The 18,863-nt window shown below is 46.5% G+C and overlaps 1 protein-coding gene across 3 annotated transcripts in view; it reads right to left on the reverse strand.

Moving 5' to 3' along the window:
* Positions 1–18,863, reverse strand: part of CEP250 (centrosomal protein 250) — a 50,191-nt gene that overhangs the window by 22,424 nt on the left and 8,904 nt on the right. For 2 of the 3 annotated variants that reach the window (XM_036244685.1, XM_036244684.1), the window contains exons 2-18: positions 16,016–16,304; positions 15,501–15,557; positions 14,500–14,582; positions 14,104–14,269; positions 13,224–13,330; positions 12,717–12,968; positions 10,823–10,919; positions 9,050–9,151; positions 8,376–8,534; positions 7,697–7,875; positions 7,190–7,372; positions 5,230–5,374; positions 4,223–4,369; positions 2,912–3,142; positions 1,913–2,106; positions 1,562–1,689; positions 59–228 (exon numbers count right to left, since the gene is read on the reverse strand). In XM_036244685.1, coding sequence (XP_036100578.1) covers positions 59–228; positions 1,562–1,689; positions 1,913–2,106; positions 2,912–3,142; positions 4,223–4,369; positions 5,230–5,374; positions 7,190–7,372; positions 7,697–7,875; positions 8,376–8,534; positions 9,050–9,151; positions 10,823–10,919; positions 12,717–12,968; positions 13,224–13,330; positions 14,104–14,269; positions 14,500–14,582; positions 15,501–15,557; positions 16,016–16,201 — 2,586 coding nt within the window. In that variant the 5' untranslated portion in view covers positions 16,202–16,304. Of the gene's footprint in view, positions 1–58; positions 229–1,561; positions 1,690–1,912; positions 2,107–2,911; positions 3,143–4,222; positions 4,370–5,229; positions 5,375–7,189; positions 7,373–7,696; positions 7,876–8,375; positions 8,535–9,049; positions 9,152–10,822; positions 10,920–12,716; positions 12,969–13,223; positions 13,331–14,103; positions 14,275–14,499; positions 14,583–15,500; positions 15,558–16,015; positions 16,305–18,863 lie in introns of those variants that run through there. The other variant, XM_036244686.1, reaches the window with a different exon arrangement.

Here is an 18,863-nt window from a genome sequence, read left to right on the forward strand (position 1 = left end):
CTGACTGAAGGGAGGCCAGGTCTGCCTCTCCCATCCCCCAGCCACATCCACCACCTACCCATTTCTCCTGGAGCTGGTTCACCTCCTCTGCTTGGGCTGACTTCAGCTGCTGCAGGGCAATCTGTCCCTCTTGCTCAACCTGAGCAAGTTGTCTGGCTGCTATATCCCGTTCCTGCTCTGCCCGGCTCCGTTCAGTGTCCAGTTCAAGCTTCAAGCACTTTACTTCCCCTAAGATATCAGAAACAGAATCTGGTCTCTGAGCCTCTGCCCTCCTCCTTGTATTTTATTTTATTTACTCATTTATTTTGATTCCTCACCCAAAGATACTTTTCTATTTATCATCAGATAGAGTGGGCGTGAGGCGGGGAGAGAGAGAGAGAGAGGGAGAGAGAGGAGGAGAGAGAGAAACATCGATACGACAGAGCCATATCGACTGGTTGCCTCCTGCCCGACCTGACCAGAGCCGGGGACAAACTGTAACCAAGGTACGTGCCCTTGACCAGAATCAAACCGGCGACTCATTGGTCCATGGGCCAACCATTGAGCCAAACCAGCCAGGGCTGCCCTCCTCCCTTTTTATTATTATTATTATTATTATTTTTTTTAATCCTCACCTGAGGATATTTTTACATTTATCTTCAGACAGAGTGGGAAGGGGAGAGAGAGAGAAACATCAATTGGTTGCCACCCACATGACCACAACCAGGGCAGGGGACGAATCGCAACCAAGGTACATGTCCTTGGCCGGAATCGAACCCAGGACTCCCTGGTCTGCAGGCCGATACTCTAACTGCTGAACCAAACTGGCCAGGGCATGCCCTCCTGCATGCCCTCCTCCTTTTATTTATTTATTTATTTATTTATTTATTTATTTATTTATTTATTTATTTATTTATGTTTATATCCTCACCCAAGGACATTTTTTCATTTTTTGTTCAGATAGAGCAGGAGGGAGAAAGAAGAGAGAGAAACATCGACGTGAAAGGGACACATCAAGTGGCTACCAACCGCATGACCCCACTAGGGCCGAGGACAAACTGCTACCGAGGTACATGCCCTTAGCGGAAACCAAATCCGGGTCTCTCTGGACCACAGGCTGACACTCTAACATCTGAGCCAAACCGGCCAGGGCTGCCCTCCTCCTTTTAAAAACTCCTTTCCCCAGCCCTGGCTGGTGTGGCTTAGTGGTTAGAATGTCAGCTCATGAACTGAAGGGTCATGCGTCCAATTCAATGGGGTCAAGGGCATGTACCTGGATTGTCCTAGCCAGGATGCATGCAGGAGGCAACCAATCAATGTGTCTCTCTCACATCGCTGTTTCTCTCTTTCTCTCTCTCTCTCCCTACCTCCTTTCTACTCTAAAAAAATCAATGGAAAAAAATATCCTTGGGTAATGACTAACAAAAACAAAACAAAAAAACTCTCCTCAGACCTCATGAGCAACTCCCATCTCAGAAGCCCTGGACTTGGCTGGATAAGGACGTCTAATGGCTTCCCACTGCCTTCCTGGCTTTCAACATCCCCATGGAACAGAGTGTGCCCATTCCAGATGGGTTCTCACCTTGGATTACTTCCTTGGCTTGAGTAACAGTTTGAATCTGGACCTCCAGCTGCCCCTTGGTGACCTCTATCAGAGAATTCTGTTGCTGGGCCTCAAAAAGACTGCTCTCCAGTAGCTCCTTGGCTGAGCTGTCAGGTTCAGAAATCAGGAAGAGTTCTTACCCATCAAGCCCCTTACCCTTCCTTAAGAGAGATTGGGTTCTAAGTACTGGCTACCTGGAGAAGTTAGGGGGCCAATTACAAATTCATAACTCATGTAGGACCCATGTAGAACTTTGGGCAGGGAACTTAGCTTGGGCACCTTTTGCCTTGAAAAGCTCCTGCCATTGGCTGAACTGGGTCTGGGCCCTACCTGAGCCCCCGCAGTTGATCAGATTGGTCCTGCCGGTCCCGCTCCACAGCCTGCAGCCGCACTTCTAGAGCTGCCTTCTCCCGTACTAGGGCCTCCTTCTCCTGCACTTGCCGGGCCAGCACTTCTTCCTGTCGCTTTGCCTCCTGATGTAGCTGCTCCAGTTGAGCTGAGGCTGCCTCCTGCTGGTGACGTGCCTGAGGGAAAGCAATCGGTGAGATACAGAGCAGAGGCAGATTACCTCCCAGAGCTGCCATCACCGGTTAGGACGATAGGCTTCTCAGAAATTCTGGACCTAGCTCTGTGAGCCCTGGGCATTTCCCACCAAATGGCATTAATATATTTTCCTATCAACCACAGAGCTCCTACACAGGAAGCACGCTCTCCTTTGAGCAAGACCCTGTGCAAGGGCTGCAAGAGACCTACCTCTAAGGAGCTTCAGTCTTAAGGAGTAAGACACACATAATACCAAGAAGAAAGTGATCAGTGCCCTAAGAAAGGGACTCTGAGAAGGGAGATTTTGTATAATTATTAGGGCAATGAGAAGTGTGGTAGAGGAGAAAGATGACCTTTGAGGCAGGTCACTGGTTCAGAAAAATCTTACTGAGCCCCTGCTATGTGTTAGACACTATACTAAAAGCTGGAGGAACACAAACATATAAGACACAGCCTGGCCTCAAGGAGCTTGTGCTCTAATGGTGTAGACGTGTAAACAGACAATTGTAACATAGTATGAAGGATGTGGTGATTGAAAAGGGAACAAGGTACTATCAGAGCATACAGGAGAAACATCTAATTCAAACTGGGGTGGATATGGAGTAGTGGGGAATCAGTGAAGGATTCCTATAGAAATTTTCTAAAAATTGGAAGACATACCCCAAACTAGTAACATTGGTCATTTCTAGAAAGTAAGGCTTGGCCACTTCCTAAATCATTTCTGTGTTGTTTTACAATAAGCATGTATTATACCTTAAAGTGATGGTATGTGTTTTGTCTTCTCACCTCGCTTAGTTTCTCTTGAAGTTCTTCCTTCTCTTCTTGGATGCCCCTGAGATCTGCCTGTAGCTCAGCCCCGGTCTCCTCTGCTTTCTGCAGCTGGGCCTCCAGGTGAATATTCTTCTCCCACAGGGCTTCCCTGCTCCTCTCCGCCTCGGCCAGGCCCACCTGCAAAGTGTTTCTCGCCTGTTCTGTGGCCTCCATTCTGCTGCACACAGACTGGTTCTCCTGTTCTAACTACTGACCAACAAGGAAAGGGCATCAAAGACAAATGGTTACAGGTTAGAGATCAAATGCTGAGACAGATATCCGAGTGAGATGTGAATCTATTCTCCAAAGATGAACACCGGAGTGCTTATACGAGAGGGGGACTACGCATGCATTTGGTCGTGTCTATATTCCAGGTACTAGATGGACCGATACTCGGGATAGAGATAAAAAGGGCAAAATCCTATTCTCAAAAAATTCAGAATTAAGAAAACATTGAAGATTTCTGGGGCTCAAGGGAATAGGTAGTGAAGAGACATGTTAAATTTGCAACCTATAGGGAAGATTCTTTGAGATAATAGGCTCTTCAGCAAATCCTTTTCTGGTGATTGCTGGTATCTCATGCAACAGAATTAAAAACCTAGGATTCCTTAATGAACAAAATAAATTGACAAACAAAATGGGTCCAGAGGTGTGGATGCATGGAACAGACTCACAGATCTGAAGGGGGGGATTAACCAAATAACATATATGCATTTATGCATAGCCCATGACATAGACAGTAGTGTGGGGAGTCCAGGGGTGGGGCAGGGCTGGGTGGAGGGGGGCAAAGGGAGGGAAAATGGGCGCATCTGTAATACTGTCAACAATAAAAAAACAAAAACTAGTCTTCTTGTGTTTGTGATGTTTATTATGTAAGATCCTATATGTGTTGAGATCTAGAGGTGCCATTTCATTTGTTTGATAACAAATTGTTACACTAATAACATAAATAAATAAGTAAATAATAAATAAAAACCTAGTCTTCCTTCCTGAGAGCATGGGCCTCCTTTGTAGCCCTGGTGATTTTACCCTAAAATTCAAAGGTGGCTCTGCTGTGGGTGTGGAAGAGGGCTACCTTTAATGGCTAACTAAGCCCAGTCTCTCCAGTCTGCTCTCCTCTGCACCATAAATGCTCCTGCTCATTTCAGGACTACATCTGGGAGCTGATCTGCCATGAGCTAATCCATTTAAGGACTCTTCCTTGTCATGGGTGTCAGCTTCACCTGTCACTGGCTCACACTGTCAGGACCCAGCCCTATCCCATGTATCAGAAAAATCTTTGCTCACCTGGAGAAGCTGCTGGTTCAGCTCAACTTTATCTAAGGCCAAAGCCTCATTTAAGGCACTGAGCTTGGCAGCTGCAGCCCGAAGATCAGCTACCTCAGCCTTCAGGCTGTTCTCAGAACTCGACAACTCCACCGCGGACTGTTCTGCCTAAAAACACAGCGAGTTCAAGGGTTTCCTACTTCCAGTTTTCCTGCAGCAACTCACAGCTCACAGCTCACATTCCCAACACCTGCCTGCTTTCATTGTACAGAGATCAATGAACATCCATTCCTTCCCTTACATTCCGACCAAGTTCATTCCCTCATTCCTTCATTTCCTTCATTCATTGAGGAGTCAGAGGAGCTCACAGTATAGAGGCACAGATAGCAGGATGTGCAAACAACTACCACTGGAATGACACCATGGACAGTGTAAGCACCAAGTGCTCTGGGAACGCAAAGAAAGCACTGATTCAGTTTGAGAGAATCAAAAATGCTTGGTAGAAGAGTTGACAACTAAGTTGGGTTCTACTGAGATGAGGAACAGTTTGTGGTTAAAGTGGGAGGAAAGAAATCAGTCTGGACAAAGGCAAGAGTCTAACACATGCAGAATATTGGAGTTATGAAAGAACACGGTGAAACTGAGATTTCAATTACTGCTTTGTGGCAGGAGTAAAGGCATATGAGGAGCTAGGACAGGCATTTGGAATGAAGGGGAGGCTAGAAACAGTTTAGGGCAGATGCCAAAGAGCTTTGAATGCAGCACCAAGGAGCCAGGAAAGCTCTAAATGGTTTTAGAAAAGAGACTGACATAACTGATTTATACTTCAGAAAATCATTCTAATTCCAAAATAGAGAGAAAATTGGGAAGGGAAGAACCTAAAAGCAGAGACTAATAATTGAGGCAAAAAATATAAAGGGTCATGGCTTGCAGGGTAAAGAATGAGGCAGGCTACATAACCTTTTCCTAGAAACACAACTTTCTACACGGCCCACCCCATCCAGCAGGTGACTGGGAGGCCTACGCACCCTAGCCAGCGCCGCGGTCACTTCTGCTTGCTCCTGCCTCAGCAACTCCCCTTCCAGGCGACTTGACTCCAGGGTTTCCCGAAGAGTGATCAGTTCACTGAGTGATTCTGACTGCTTGGCTTCCAGGCCTGCCAGCATCTCCTGACTAAGGTGAGAAGGACAGGGGGCTAGAGGAAGTCTTAGGAAGTGACCACACCCCAAAAGGTAACAGGAATATAATTACTATTGATATGCAAAAAAAAAAGGATCTCTAATAACTGATAAGATCTCCAAGACATATAAAGTGAAAAAAAAACAAGGTGCAGAACAGTGTATGTACTGTATGCAAGAAACTGGGGAAAATAAGAATTATGCATAATTTGCATAAAACAGCACTGGAAAGATAGCCAAGAAATTAATTTAAATGGTTACCTAGAGAAGGAAGGGATATGGGATGAATGAAACAGAGAGGAGTAAGACTTTCTCTGTGTATATCTTTTTAAATAGTTTTGACTTTTGAATCGTGTACATATTGATAAACGTATTTAATTAAAACAAATTAAATTTAAAAACATAAAATTATTTTTTGTGGATTGTTAGTTCTTCTCCTTGGTACAAGAGCCATTCCTTGCAGAAGTCATGATCCTTAGAGCAATCCTTCAAGATTCCACTATTTGTGCCTACTGGGTGCCTGGAGGTAGGGCACAGGGGAGGAAGGGTTACATCAAAGATAAAGAAGATACAGTCCCTGCCACCAGTTACTCAAAACCTACCATATGCCAGGCTTTATGCTGGCATTTTGCAAAACACTTCTCTAATCTTCCCAATGACCCTTCAAGGAAAATATTATCACCTCATTTTATAAATTAAAGTAATCTGTCCCAGTGGCAGAGCCATAATTTAAACCAAGCTTTTGCCCAGCTTGAAAGGTCTTGCTTTTTACAGATCAGCGGGGTCCCTTTACTCTGAAACTCCCTTTCTTGACCAGCTCATTTCTCATTACTTCCCAGGGTAATGTCAGTCTAGGCTACTCTGAACATGCCATTGGACCTTCCTGCCTCCTTTTCTTTGTCAATTTTTCCTTTGGCCCTTCTCCCACCCTCAACAAATCAAAACATGTCAAGGCCCAGCTCAAAGACTACCCTCTCCCCCATGAAGCTTTCAATAATTAACTGTCACTCCTATGCTCCTGGCCTGAAACTCTCTTTAGCTCATACTTCATCTGGCCTCACGCCACAGTTAGTTCTTTGCTTGTCTTTCTCATCAGATTTTAAACTGTTGAGATTAGGGCCTGAGTCTTATTTGTTTCTGTAACCCCCACAGTACCTCACCCCTTAGGGGTGTGGAATGTAAGCTAATCTGAACCCACTACATGTCAGGCTTCAATTTACTGCACTTTCTTTTTTTTTTTTTTTATCCTCACCCAAGGACATTTTTGCATTTATCTTCAGATAGAGCAGGAGGGAGAGAGGAAGAAAGAGAGAGAGAGACAGAAATATCGATGTGAAAGAGACACATTGAGTGGTTGCCACCCACATGACCCCAACTGGGGCAGGGGACAAAATGCAACTGAGGTACATGCCCTTAGAGGGAACTGAACCCAGGACTTTCCGGTCTGTGGGCCGATGCTCTAACTGCTGAGCCAAACTGGCCAGGGCATTCCATTTTCTTTTCTTTATTGGTATTAAAGAGAGAGAGGAAAGTAGAGGGAGAGAGAGATAGAAACATCAATGAGAGAGAACATCGACTGGCCGCCTCCTACATGCCCCCCACCAGGGCATCAGGCCCACGACCTGGGCATGTGCCCTGACCGGGAATTGAACCAGCAGCCTTTTGTGCATGATGCTCAACCACTGAGCCACACTGAGCCACACTGGCCAGGGCAATTTACTCTGCTTTCTAAGAGAGGAGAGTGGGTGGAGGAAAGTGTGGAATTGGAGGGAAGATCAAGCCCAGTGAGGAGGGGATGGGTCCCACTCACAGGCGCTGCCTCTCTCGGACAGCCAGGTGCAGCTCCTCCTGCTGCTCCTCCTTCTCGCCCTGAGCAGAGTCCCCCTGCAGCTGCAGCTCCATGTTTGTCCTCCGCAGTCGCCAAGCCTCCTGCTCCAGCACCTCCAGCTGCTGCTGCAGCTCTTCCCTGGTCTTCTGTAGGAGCTCTCGCTCCCTGGAAGGAGACCAGAGATGAGTAGAGACTTGGAACCTAAAGTCCTTCCCGGAAGCAGATATCACAGGATCAAAAGATAGAAGCATCTGTTTCCTTTAAACATCTCATTTTCCCTTTGGAGCAGGACACTTTTTTATCATCACTAGAACCCAAAACTGAGTGAGCAGAAACAAGCAGAGCACAAAGCAAGGCCTCCCTGAGCAGCCCTGGGCTCCAGGGAGAACAGGGTCAGCCAACCAGAAACGTGATGAGGGAGGGTAAATGGCCAGGGGAGGACTGAGCTGGGGGAGGAAAGGTGGGTGGAATGTGAAGCCCACTGCTCACCTGCTGAGCGAGTCCACTTCTCCCTGGAGGTCCACAGTCTGCCCCGCCAGAGTGTCCCGCTCCCCAGTGAGCTTCTGTAACCGCTGTCTCAAGGTCTCACCCTCTTCCTCCCACTGGTTATGCTGCTGTTGCAGGAAGCTCACAGCCTCCTGACAGCCTGAAAGCTGCTGCCTTAGGTCCTGCGCAGGGAGAGTAACAGAAGTGAGATGGTGAACAGAGGGGCAGGGAAAGGAGGCGTGTCAGAAGCCTGAATGTAGGGCTGGGGAAGGGGCTTGGCAGCTGCTGCAACACAGGTAAGAGATGCAACCAGTCGAGAAGACAGAGGAGCAGAGATTACTGGGCTTCTGTGGCTCCCAGAGTCTCAAAGTTCATCATCTTCAAATGTACAATGTGCGGGGGGGGGGAGGGGGGGACGACTTAGAATTGGGGAACATTCACCCATGCTCTCCCAGGGCTCTGATCATCAATCTTTGCACTCACTGGCATAGAGAACGTGCCTGTTACCCACAAGTACAACTGGGCAGACACAGAAATTCTAATGGGCACTTTGGGGTATTGACAAAACATCTCATGACTGGTCAACATAGTGAAAGGGGCAGTCCAGGCTAGGAGGGTACCTGGGGCACAGATCACTTTAGATACCCGCCCCTGTGGCTGAGGAGGAACCTGGGGTTCTCACCTGCACAGCTTGGCGTCTCCGAGTCAGCACTGAACGCACCAGAGTAACAGCCTTGTCTGGGTCCCGGGAATCATACTGAGAGAAGTCACCACAGTCCAACTCCAAGGTGCTCTCATGACCAGAGCCTTGGGACATATTGTCCCCTTCCTCCACCATGACCTGAAACCCAACACAGCAGGGACACCACCCTAGTGAGCAAGGCCTAGAGTCCATACAGGGAACTAACACCACAGCCTGGACAAACCTGACGTTTTCCTTCTTGGGTCCTCTCCCTGGGGAGTGGGAGGAGGGTGTCTAAGAGCAAAACAGGTTGGTTCCTTCAACTCTTCACCTTTGGTCACCCAAACTGAGGACTAGCAACAAGGCTAGAGTACTCTGAGGTAATAGTAAATGAAGAAATGAAGGAAGAAGCTCTCGGGGTAATGTAAACCAAAACCCAGCCTCTGGCCCCAGAATTACAGCTGGCAATAAGAAAGGGGGCCTGCTCCGGCAGGCAGTGCAAACACATGAATACTTAGCTACCCCTTAGGTTCCAGCCATCAAATACGCTCCGAGAAAGCATCCCCTCGGGACCTAAGTCCAAACACCTCAGAGAGTGCAAACCAAGGCATGACTGAGAAGCCTAGGGGAGTGAGGCACAACCTGGTTACCATGGACAGGAGGCGTACCAGTACCTGGGTTATATCCTTGATTGCCTGCTGTAAAGACAGCTTCTCCTCTTGGGCATTCCTACTAAGAGATACCTCTTGTTCCATTAATTCTGCATGATTTGTCTCCTGAACAGAACAAAACAGAGCCTAAGAGCCAAACTCTTAGAAAAGAAGTTATCATTCCAGGCCCCAAATCAACCAGTCTCATCTGTCAGCCCCACTTTTTCCCTGATCACACATGAATGCCAGTGCTATCCTGGGACTCTGAAGACAATAGGATGTGGTGACTAAGAGCTCAGATTAGTGACTAAGAGCTCCAAATTAGACTGCCTAGATTAGAGTTCTTGCTCCATCACTTACTAGCTTGATAATTTTGGGTAACTGTTCTTTTGAGCTTACTTCTCTTGAAAATATAAATAATTAACAGTAACCACTTCACAGGTTTTGGGGCTTAAATGGAAAAAATGCATGTAAATTACTCAACATAGTGCCTGGCACAAAGCAAATGCTCAATAAATGTGAGCTATTGTTGGAGGATGGCTACTGTCTCTAACCAGCAAAATGATGCTTGAGACGTAAGGTTAAACCGGAGAAACCTCTAGCCCCAGAGCTAGCATTAAACTTGAAGACTCAGATTTCCTGTCTTCCTTCCTATCATACTGTTAGTGAAGGCCTAGGGACATAGACCTACAGTGATGTTTTGTTGAACCAACATTAACAAAATTGAGAAATTTTATGAATTTCTGGCTTCTCAAAAACAACAAGTGGGCCACACCAACCCTCATTCCTACATGGCAATAATTTACTGAAGCTGAGCTATGGACGCCTCTTTCAGATGAGACATGTATCCTTCAGGGTCCTACAGTCCCTGATACACCTCATTGTTTCCTTAATATTGAGATCAAGTGGTCCCTTTTACTGAAAATTAAATAGCACTGGAAAAACCAGAATTCTTACCACTGACCCACTTCACCTTATCTGGGCCCTGAGGACATTTGAATTTGCAAATTCCTGACAAACAGGAACCAAAAAAGCATAACATGTCCAGTTCCCAGCTGATCCCAGCTTGGATGAGAAGATTATGGGTATGTATGTGGATAAGGGTTCAGGATCTGCTAAAATCAGAAATCTGAAAATTCTTAGCAATGAAAGGAAATGTGAGACCAAACCAGAGGTTCTAACACCAACCTTAGAGAATCCCTTTGATAACAGCCCGGCAGACAGTGACAAAAGCCTTGTTCCTTCCCAAGATAGGTTGTTCGACTACTGAATAGTTCTAGCTACTGGCCAAACCCTGCCACCCTGTAACTTCTAGTCATTGGCATTGCTTGTGCCCATTTGGAAAACATTCAACAAGTCAGCTCTTTTCGCCAGTGTCAGTCCTTCAGATATGTGAAGACAGCCATCATGGCTTCCTCCAGCCCTTTCTTCCCTGGGCTAACCTTGCCACATTCCTCACTTGTTTCCCTTATGACTAGGTTTTGCCTCTCTCCACGCACCCCCTCCCTAGTTTGCCAGTGTGCCTGGTAACGTGTGTCCCACTCTCCTGACAAGGACACACTCCACGCACACACCACTGCAGTCTTCCCAGGAACACAGTAGGGAGAGCAGACAGTTAATATTTCTTGAATGAACAAATCAATGAGTTCATTCATTTTCAGATTCAGCCAAAATTTATTTTTCAGCTTCAGGGGGTTTCAAAGAAGATTTGACTGGTACCCTGTACTACCTGTCCATGAAGGACAAGGAATCTACAGGCCCACTCCCACCTCTTTTCCTGAACAAAGGGTCATGTACCAGGATCTCCATTGTCTCTCTCAGGGCCTTCACCATCTTTTCATAATCTTCATTTTGCTTCTGAGATTGAGTCAGAAGAGCAGAGAGCTCGGTCACCCTGAAGAGAGAAGCATGGCACTGTCATCTGGTCAGCCCACTGATGTGGACACAGCTACTATGCAGCACACCCCACCCCCAACACAGACACTCCCACTGTAGCCCCCCCAGAGTCCCGGGTGCCCCCAGCCCCTGCACTCCCTGAACACCACAGGATGCTGTAGTTTTTAACTAGGGGGAAGCCCAAAGCCACTCAGACACATGCAGGGATTTACCACTTCTCAAGGCTGGAACACGTGTTTGGGGGCCTGAGAGCTGAAGGTAAGCCCTGGCCCAGGCCCTTCCAGGCCCCGCTTGATCTTGAAGTCAAGCACCCTGAAGTCAATAAGAACATCAGAATTGCCACATGGGACAGTCCCAAAGTCCTTCCAGCCCAAGGTTCTCACTCTGATAGGAAAAAAGGGCAACTTGGAGGAGATTATGGTCAACCTCCTAGGAAAATCACCATACATCTTTATCATTTTAACAATGCATCCTGGAGCTCAGTATCTGGTGTTATATGTGTAGTTAAATAAATACTTCTTGAATTAGTCATCCAGGAGTCTACATTTTTTCAGTCTTAATCATTTATTCTGCACCACCTCTAACTCACTGCATGGTCATTCATTTAATTATTGCATCATTCAACAAATATTTATTGAGTGTCTACCATATGGCAGAAAAAGTGCAACGCACTAGAGACACAAAACTTACTAAGTCAAGGTCTCTGTGGCTCCCCAGGGCCTTCACAACCAAACCAAACAAATTGCAATTTACAGATACCACCAATAGGTGGTGATACAACTCTAGCCATGGGGTATAAACTGAACTTTGCCCTGAGATTCAAATTGGCTCTTTGCTTAAGTACCTGTCCTTCTTATCACCATTAAAAAAAAAAATCTACTTTATTGCAATCCAAAAAATAAAATAGTCTAACAAAAAAAGGAAACTAAATAATCAGCAAGATACAATGAGATCAATGCTGCATCCATGCATAGTAATTTATTTCCTTATTTATTAAAAACTTGGTTTCTTTCTTTCCCTTCCTTCCTTCCTTCCTTCCTTCCTTCCTTCCTTCCTTCCTTCCTTCCAATCCTTACCTGAGACTATTTTTCCATTGTTTTTTTTTTTTTTTAAGATAGAGTGGGAGGGAGAGGGAGAGAGAGAGAGAGACATCGATGTGAGGAACACGTTGATCGGTTGCCTCCCACGATCGGTTGCCTCCCACACGAACAGAACCAGGGCTGGAGATCAAACCTGCAACCCAGGTACATGCCCTTGACTAGAAATGGAACCCGTGACCCTTTGGTCAGCAGGCCAATGCTCTAACTGCTGGGCCATGGCTCATGCATAGTAATTTAACCTGTTAACTGAGTGGGATGTATAAATACGTCAAACGTTGCATACAGTGAAAAGGGAATTCCCCGGTTAACAGGCTACTGAGGTCAGAGAAGTCTTCACAGAAGAGGGGACATTTAAACTATATCTTAAAGGATAAGGCAGAGAGAGAAGGGAAGGAGGCATCCAGACTAAGGTCAGCATGTATAATGGTAGCGAAGCATGGAAGAGCGTGGCTGGTCTGGGAATGGCAAGTAGTTTGGTGTTGACAGAGAACAGAGTCATAGCTAGCTCTGTAAGTCAACAGGCGAGAAACTGAGCTGCAAGACGGTCTGAGGGCAGAGGGCAGTGACATGGCCCCAATTGTGGCACTGGGTTTCAAACTAGACTCCCTCTGGCACATCTCCTCCACCTATCTCTAACGCCCTATAGGAGTCAACTTCCCCTCAGTGACCCCTCTCTGCACCCTAGCCCATCTCACCGATCCTGAAGCTCAGCCTTCTCCAAATCCCCTTGACTCTTCAGCTGTATTAACTCCTGGCTCCTTTCATGGGCTTCCTTCTCCAGCTCCTGAGTCTTGGATAGCAGCAGCAGCAGTTGAGTTGGCTCACTTTCGTCTATTCTCCCAGATCCATCAGATTCCCGAGACTGTGTTCCCACAGTCAAGCGCAGACAACAGGTCAATAGGGATCCTGACAGCCTCACATGTTCAGCCTTGAGCTCAGTCAGGTCTCTGAGTACAAGCAAGGAAAGAGCAGATTCCAATAGGGACCAAGGAAGGGAGCATGAAGATCAGGCCCAATGAAGCCTGAGGAGCAGGTCTGGGAGAAATCATCTGAATCCAGTGATACCAGCCCTCCCCACCAACTCTTCCACTCACCTACCCCCATCCCTGCCCTCTGCCATCTGATCCCCTTCAACAGCAGCCCACCATCCTAAGTCCAGAATGGTAGAGGCAAACCTCTTCCCTCCTTATTGCCCCACTAACCTGTCAGTGGCTGACTTCATTTCCAGGAAGTGGCGTCGGAAGGTCACCACCTCCCGCCATAGACTGAGAAGGCGACCATGCTCCCCTTTCAGGTAGCCCTTGAAGAACTGTGTATCCAGAAACCCAGGTCATACCAAAGGGCAGAAGGCTATCTTTTGCCAACACAGAAGTCTTGGATTCCTCCTAACTTCTGAAGGGAAGGGGAGGGGAGGAGGGACTTATAGTTTATAAATAGGTGTTGTGCTGAAGAGCTTAATCAAGTTAGCAGAGGGATTCAAGAGGTCAAAGGGCCTGGGATATATGGCCTGGGTTTATGGCCTTCTCTGAGCTAGATTAGAAAAGGATAAACAGTAGCTACTCAACAAATGAGATCTTTTACCATTATTACCAGACTTATAATAAGGATTAAATGACATACCATGTGTAAATTATCTAGCATAACACCTGGCACAGAGCAAAGGCTCAGAAAACACTAGTATCCTTTAGCTGGGATCTGAAAATTCCCCAAGGTCCATATCTGGTCTTTTTTCCCCATTCAATTTCAATAGCTACCTCCTTAGCATCTACATCTGCAGATCTCCAGACGAGGGGAGTCAGTAACTTTCAGACCCATCTAAAACCTAAGCTAGTCACTGACACAGGAACAGAGTTGCTTTGAGAGTGATGTTACCTGCCAGCAAAACTTCCACTAAGCAGGTAAGGGCAGAACTAAGCTGAAGACCCAAGCAGGGCAAAGCTGCCAGCATGAGTGGTAAGGATGACCAGAGACTTGAACGACGACGGCCCTATGTCCATCCTAGTAAACCCCTTCCAACACTGACCAGGTAGTACCCAGAGTGCGAGCCCTCCTCTCACAGTCCCAGCCCCGTGTCCCTCCTACCTCCTGCTCCATCCGCCACTGGCTCTCCTTCCTCATCAGCTCATCCCGGGCCCGGCTCCAATCTACTGTCAATTTCTCCATATCTTCCCGAAGTGCTTTATTTACCACATCAGCTTTTTCCATGTGCAGCCGAAGCTGGGTGTTCACCTCTGCTAGACTCTCACACCTGCACTAGGGAGGGTTGGGGAGGAGCAAGTGCAAAATAAAGGTGTGGTTTAACTGCTGGACTTCTTGGAGTAAGATGACAGCCACTGGAATTTTCCAGTGCCAGAACTGGAGGGCTAAGGCCATCAATCCAGGGTTCTAATCCATGTTAGCCCTCAGGACAGAGGTTTCCCATCAGCCTTCTCTACCCACTGGCCAAGCACCCAGGCCAGAAAGTCTGGGGTCCATCACCTCTGTTGCTCCTCCTCCAATCGGATTAGCAGCTGTTCCAGGTTTGGCTCCTCCACACTTTCCCACATCTGAGGGATCGGTCCCTTAGCCAGACAGAGACAAGCCTTATTTACCTCCAAAGAGAACATCACTCAGACCAATTCCCGGATGCCCCCTTCTACAGCAGCCACTTTCTTTTTATTCTTTCTTCCCTCTGTTAGCAATATGCCTCTTTTCTCAATCACTGCATCCTGAAAACAAGTCCACTGCATCCCTCTCTCTAGAAGTGAACCCGTGACATCTCCTGAAAGACGGCATTTGGTAGTGAAAAGAACTTTCAATCTAAGAAGCATAAGACATATTTTCACTGATGGCCTTGACTTCTACCACACTAATTTTTGGACCTTGGGAAATTACTTATCTTCTCTGAACCTCAAAATCTTCAGCTACAAAATGAAGGCCATATCATTCCCCTCAGAAAGTTGCTTTGCAGATGAAGTGACATAACTACATGACAATGCCTAATGGTGCCTGGCCTACACAGACTAGTACTCAGTAAGTTTTGGTTCTTTCCTTTTCTGAGGGAAATGTGAGATGGTGCTGAGAGGGAGCTGGAACAAAGGCAAACTGAGTCTTTCAAAGCCAGTTCCACCCAGCCAACAGCACAAAAAAATCTCTCCACCACAAACATGGTTTTAGGCCTGCAAAGGCACACATCTCTCTTCGACAGATAAACACTGACACCTTCTGGAGGAAAAATGCATTTCTTCCCTCTCATTCCATAACCCCTCCCTTCTGATTCGGCCTCCTGAAGCTGCATTTTGTCCTTAGAGAGCCAGCTGGAGTCTGACAGGCCAGGAGCCAGCTCCAATAAGGTACCTGTGTGATAAAGCTCTCAGGGACTGAAAAACAAGAGGCTTCTATCAAACACCGCCTTGTCACACCCAACCTCTCTCAGCAAGCGACGCCTAACAAGCATATTCACCGAGGGCTCATGGAAAGCACAGAACAGCCTCACTCACCCCAGTGGCTTCCAGCCGCTTCTCCAGCTCTTGGCACCAGCTCCGGTACTGCAACACCTGAAGCACACAGAGCAGGATGTAAGCAATGGGCACAGCTGGTACAAACTGCCCAAACCAAAGGCTCCAAGAATCTGGGGCAAACCTGCTGTGAACGAGGGACTGGGTGATGATATTGAGGTAAGGCCGTAATATTTTATAGTTTCTCTGTGGGCATCTAAATAATCCTTTTTCTACATCTCTTGTATTAGAGGCAAGATCATGGGCTTTGGAACCAGAAGACCTATGGCAGGTCCTAGCTCTAGATTAGGGGAGCAAACCTAGACAACTAATTTAACCCTCATGTATGCCATCTTTAAAAGGGAGATAACAGATATCTCATGGAGTAATTGTGAGCATCAAAGGAGAGGCTGTTGGAGACATTCCCACCACATTCTGCCTCCTGCAACTCTTATCCCACCTCAGCACCCAGCTCTAGGTGTTCTCTTTTCCCCTCCCTGAAAAGGCAGCTGCCTCACCTTGGCCTGTAGCTTTCTCACAAGGACTGCTTGCCTCTGCTGGGCCTCCTGGGAGTTCTTTAGCTTCCGCCAGGAAGCTGCCTGATTCTCTGCCATCTGCTGCTGTAGCGCCAGCACCTGCTCCTCCAGCACCAGCTGCAATGACTGGGGCTTCATATTGTCCCACCCAGGGCCTCCTGTCTCCATGAAGGCACCAGACAATAAGCCGACAGGCCCTTATGCAACTGGAGGCTGTTCACTCCCAGCAGGGTCTCTAATCATTGCTGTGCTGCTTGCACCTCCTCTTGAGCTGGGGACCAAAGCACACAGTAGAGTTGAAAAGACTGTCTGCAAGACTCAAATTTATTCAGCAAATACTCATTAAGTCTGACAAAGTTCAGTTGGACAAAGTAAATAGGTTCCTTTCCTACAGGACCCCTCAGAGCCTTTAAAATACTGCCCTGGCTGGTTTGGCTCAGTGGTTAGAGTGTCGGCCTGCAGACCAAAGAGTCACGGGTTCGATTCCAGTCAAGGGCACAGACCTTGGTTCCGGTTCAGTCCTGGTCAGAGTAGTGTCGGGGTCGTGCAGGAGGCAACCAGTTGATGTGTACCTCTCATGTCGATGTTTCTCTTTCTCTCTCTCTTCCTCCCTCCCTTTCTCACTCTACCTGAAGATATATGAAAAAATATCCTCGGGTGAGGATTAAAAAAATTAAATAAATAAAATACTAAGATGGACCCCAATCTCTAAGGAGGGCTTTGATGAGCATCATTTCCTAAATTTATCTGACCGTGAAACAAATTCACAGGACTAGTGTTTCTTGGATTGCCTGCTGGAACTCTGCACTAGACCAAGAGCTCCTGGCTTACCATTGCATCCTGTGCCTGGCACAGTGCCTAGTTACATCTGTCCAATGAATCACTGGAGGTGCTGTTAGGTGCCTCTAAGTAAAACGACGTATAACAAAACCAATTTTACCATTGGGTAATCAATATAAACAAGAGTTAATTTCCCATGGCATCGCATCGACATTATAACCAAACAATGCTGAATGTTATTTGAGGACCTGTGGTATGTGTAATAATAACAGAGACATCGCAGGATAGTATGGGAAAACAAAGGAAAGGCATTTAACCAAACTGGGGGCCGTGAACTGTGTGAATCATCACCATCATCATCATCATCATACTTAATACTTGCCAAGTGCTTCTATGCAGTCACGTCATAGATTCTTTACAAGCACAATGTCATTTTGTCATCATAAGAATCTTGAAACCTTCCAGTGCCTTCCTATCACACTTCTGTCTAAGTATGATTATAACTCTACATATGGATGAGGAAACTGAGGCTTAGAAAAATTAAGCAATTTGTCCTAGTTCATACAGTTGGTTGATTAGGAATTTGAACACAAATAGTCTGACTCTCTGACAAAGAAACGGAGTCAGGGGATCCCACAGAAAGAGGGAAGAAGGAACCAGCTTCAGCAGAATGGCAAACTTCCTCACCCACCAGGAACTGGGCCAAAACAGGGCAATGGGCCACCTGCAGGCAGGGAAGGCCAACTTAACCAGTGAGCTTTAGATATACCCAGGAGAGGGGGAGGCATGGTGGTCAAGAAGAGTTCTAGGTGCTAGTCTAAGGTCTACCTGTAATGGGCTCTGTGACCTTGGGCATGCCAGTTCCCTTTCAGTGCTCTTGTCAAAAAATAGGGTACTCAGTTACATGACCTCTGAGTTTCTTAGGCCTCTAAACACATCTGATAACTTCCTGCATCCTGCCTCAAATGTCACTTCCTATCATATCCTCCTAGGTATGTACACACACACACACACACACACACACACACACAGAGTATTCTATCAAATATATATATTATATAATAAATATATTTATATAGTACATGTAGAGAGGAAATATATGTCTATATTACATTTTATCATAATTTGTCTATCTCCTCTACTAATCTGAGTGCCTCAAAGGCAAGACCTAATTCATTTTAGTCATTAATATGATATAAACAATGTACAATGCATGTGGGGGCCTTATTCCTGGCAGATCTAACCCCTTGGTCAAAGGTTACAAACATGGCCCGATGGCTCTTTTCAAACCCTGTGTGGCCCATACAAAGAATTTTTAAGAATTCAAATTAGGTGCCAACATTTACCATTGGGAAAATGCATATAACAATTCATATTTCTGAAAAATCAGAATAGCTAGTGACCTTTGACCCACAGTCCCATGAGGCACAACCACCTGCAGTTGAACAGTGTCTGCCTCTTCAGATAGAGCATGTGCTCTCTCATTCACCAGTCTCCACCCCCCAACCCAGCCTATTCTCTCCCTCACACTGTTAGTTGATTTCAGTTGTCATTTATCATTGCACTTGTGCTTGTGTTTTTCTTACAAGAGTTAAAGAGAAAAACACAGTTTACTAATTTACATTACCTCCTGGGCAACTGCAGAGCTTGTGCTAGACAGTAAGGAAAGTACATCATGTAGGGGGAGTGGCACCAATATCACAGGCTGCCTCTTCCTAGCCTATAAACCGGCTTAATACAGCCTTCCCGCACTACATACATCTTCCTTTTTTGCCCTTCCTTTCCACCAAGGAGGAATCCAGCTCATCATGGCTCTGTAGAATGCTAGCTCAATGCTAATTGAAGGAACAAACCTGCTGGGAAACAGCTTTTACTGCCAATACTACCAACAACAAGAGTAGCTCCAAGAGGAACCTTTTCTCTCCTAATATTGTGAGGGTTGAGCTAGGCTGCTGCACACAATGGGTCTCAGAGGTCCTAGAAGGCTCCTTTACCCTCCTTTGAATCTCACCCCCCAAATATATTAGGTTGAACCTAATGAAACTGCCAA

This window comes from Molossus molossus, unplaced genomic scaffold (assembly GCF_014108415.1).
Source record: "Molossus molossus isolate mMolMol1 unplaced genomic scaffold, mMolMol1.p scaffold_m16_p_6, whole genome shotgun sequence".
In the NCBI taxonomy this organism is placed as follows: domain Eukaryota; kingdom Metazoa; phylum Chordata; class Mammalia; order Chiroptera; family Molossidae; genus Molossus; species Molossus molossus.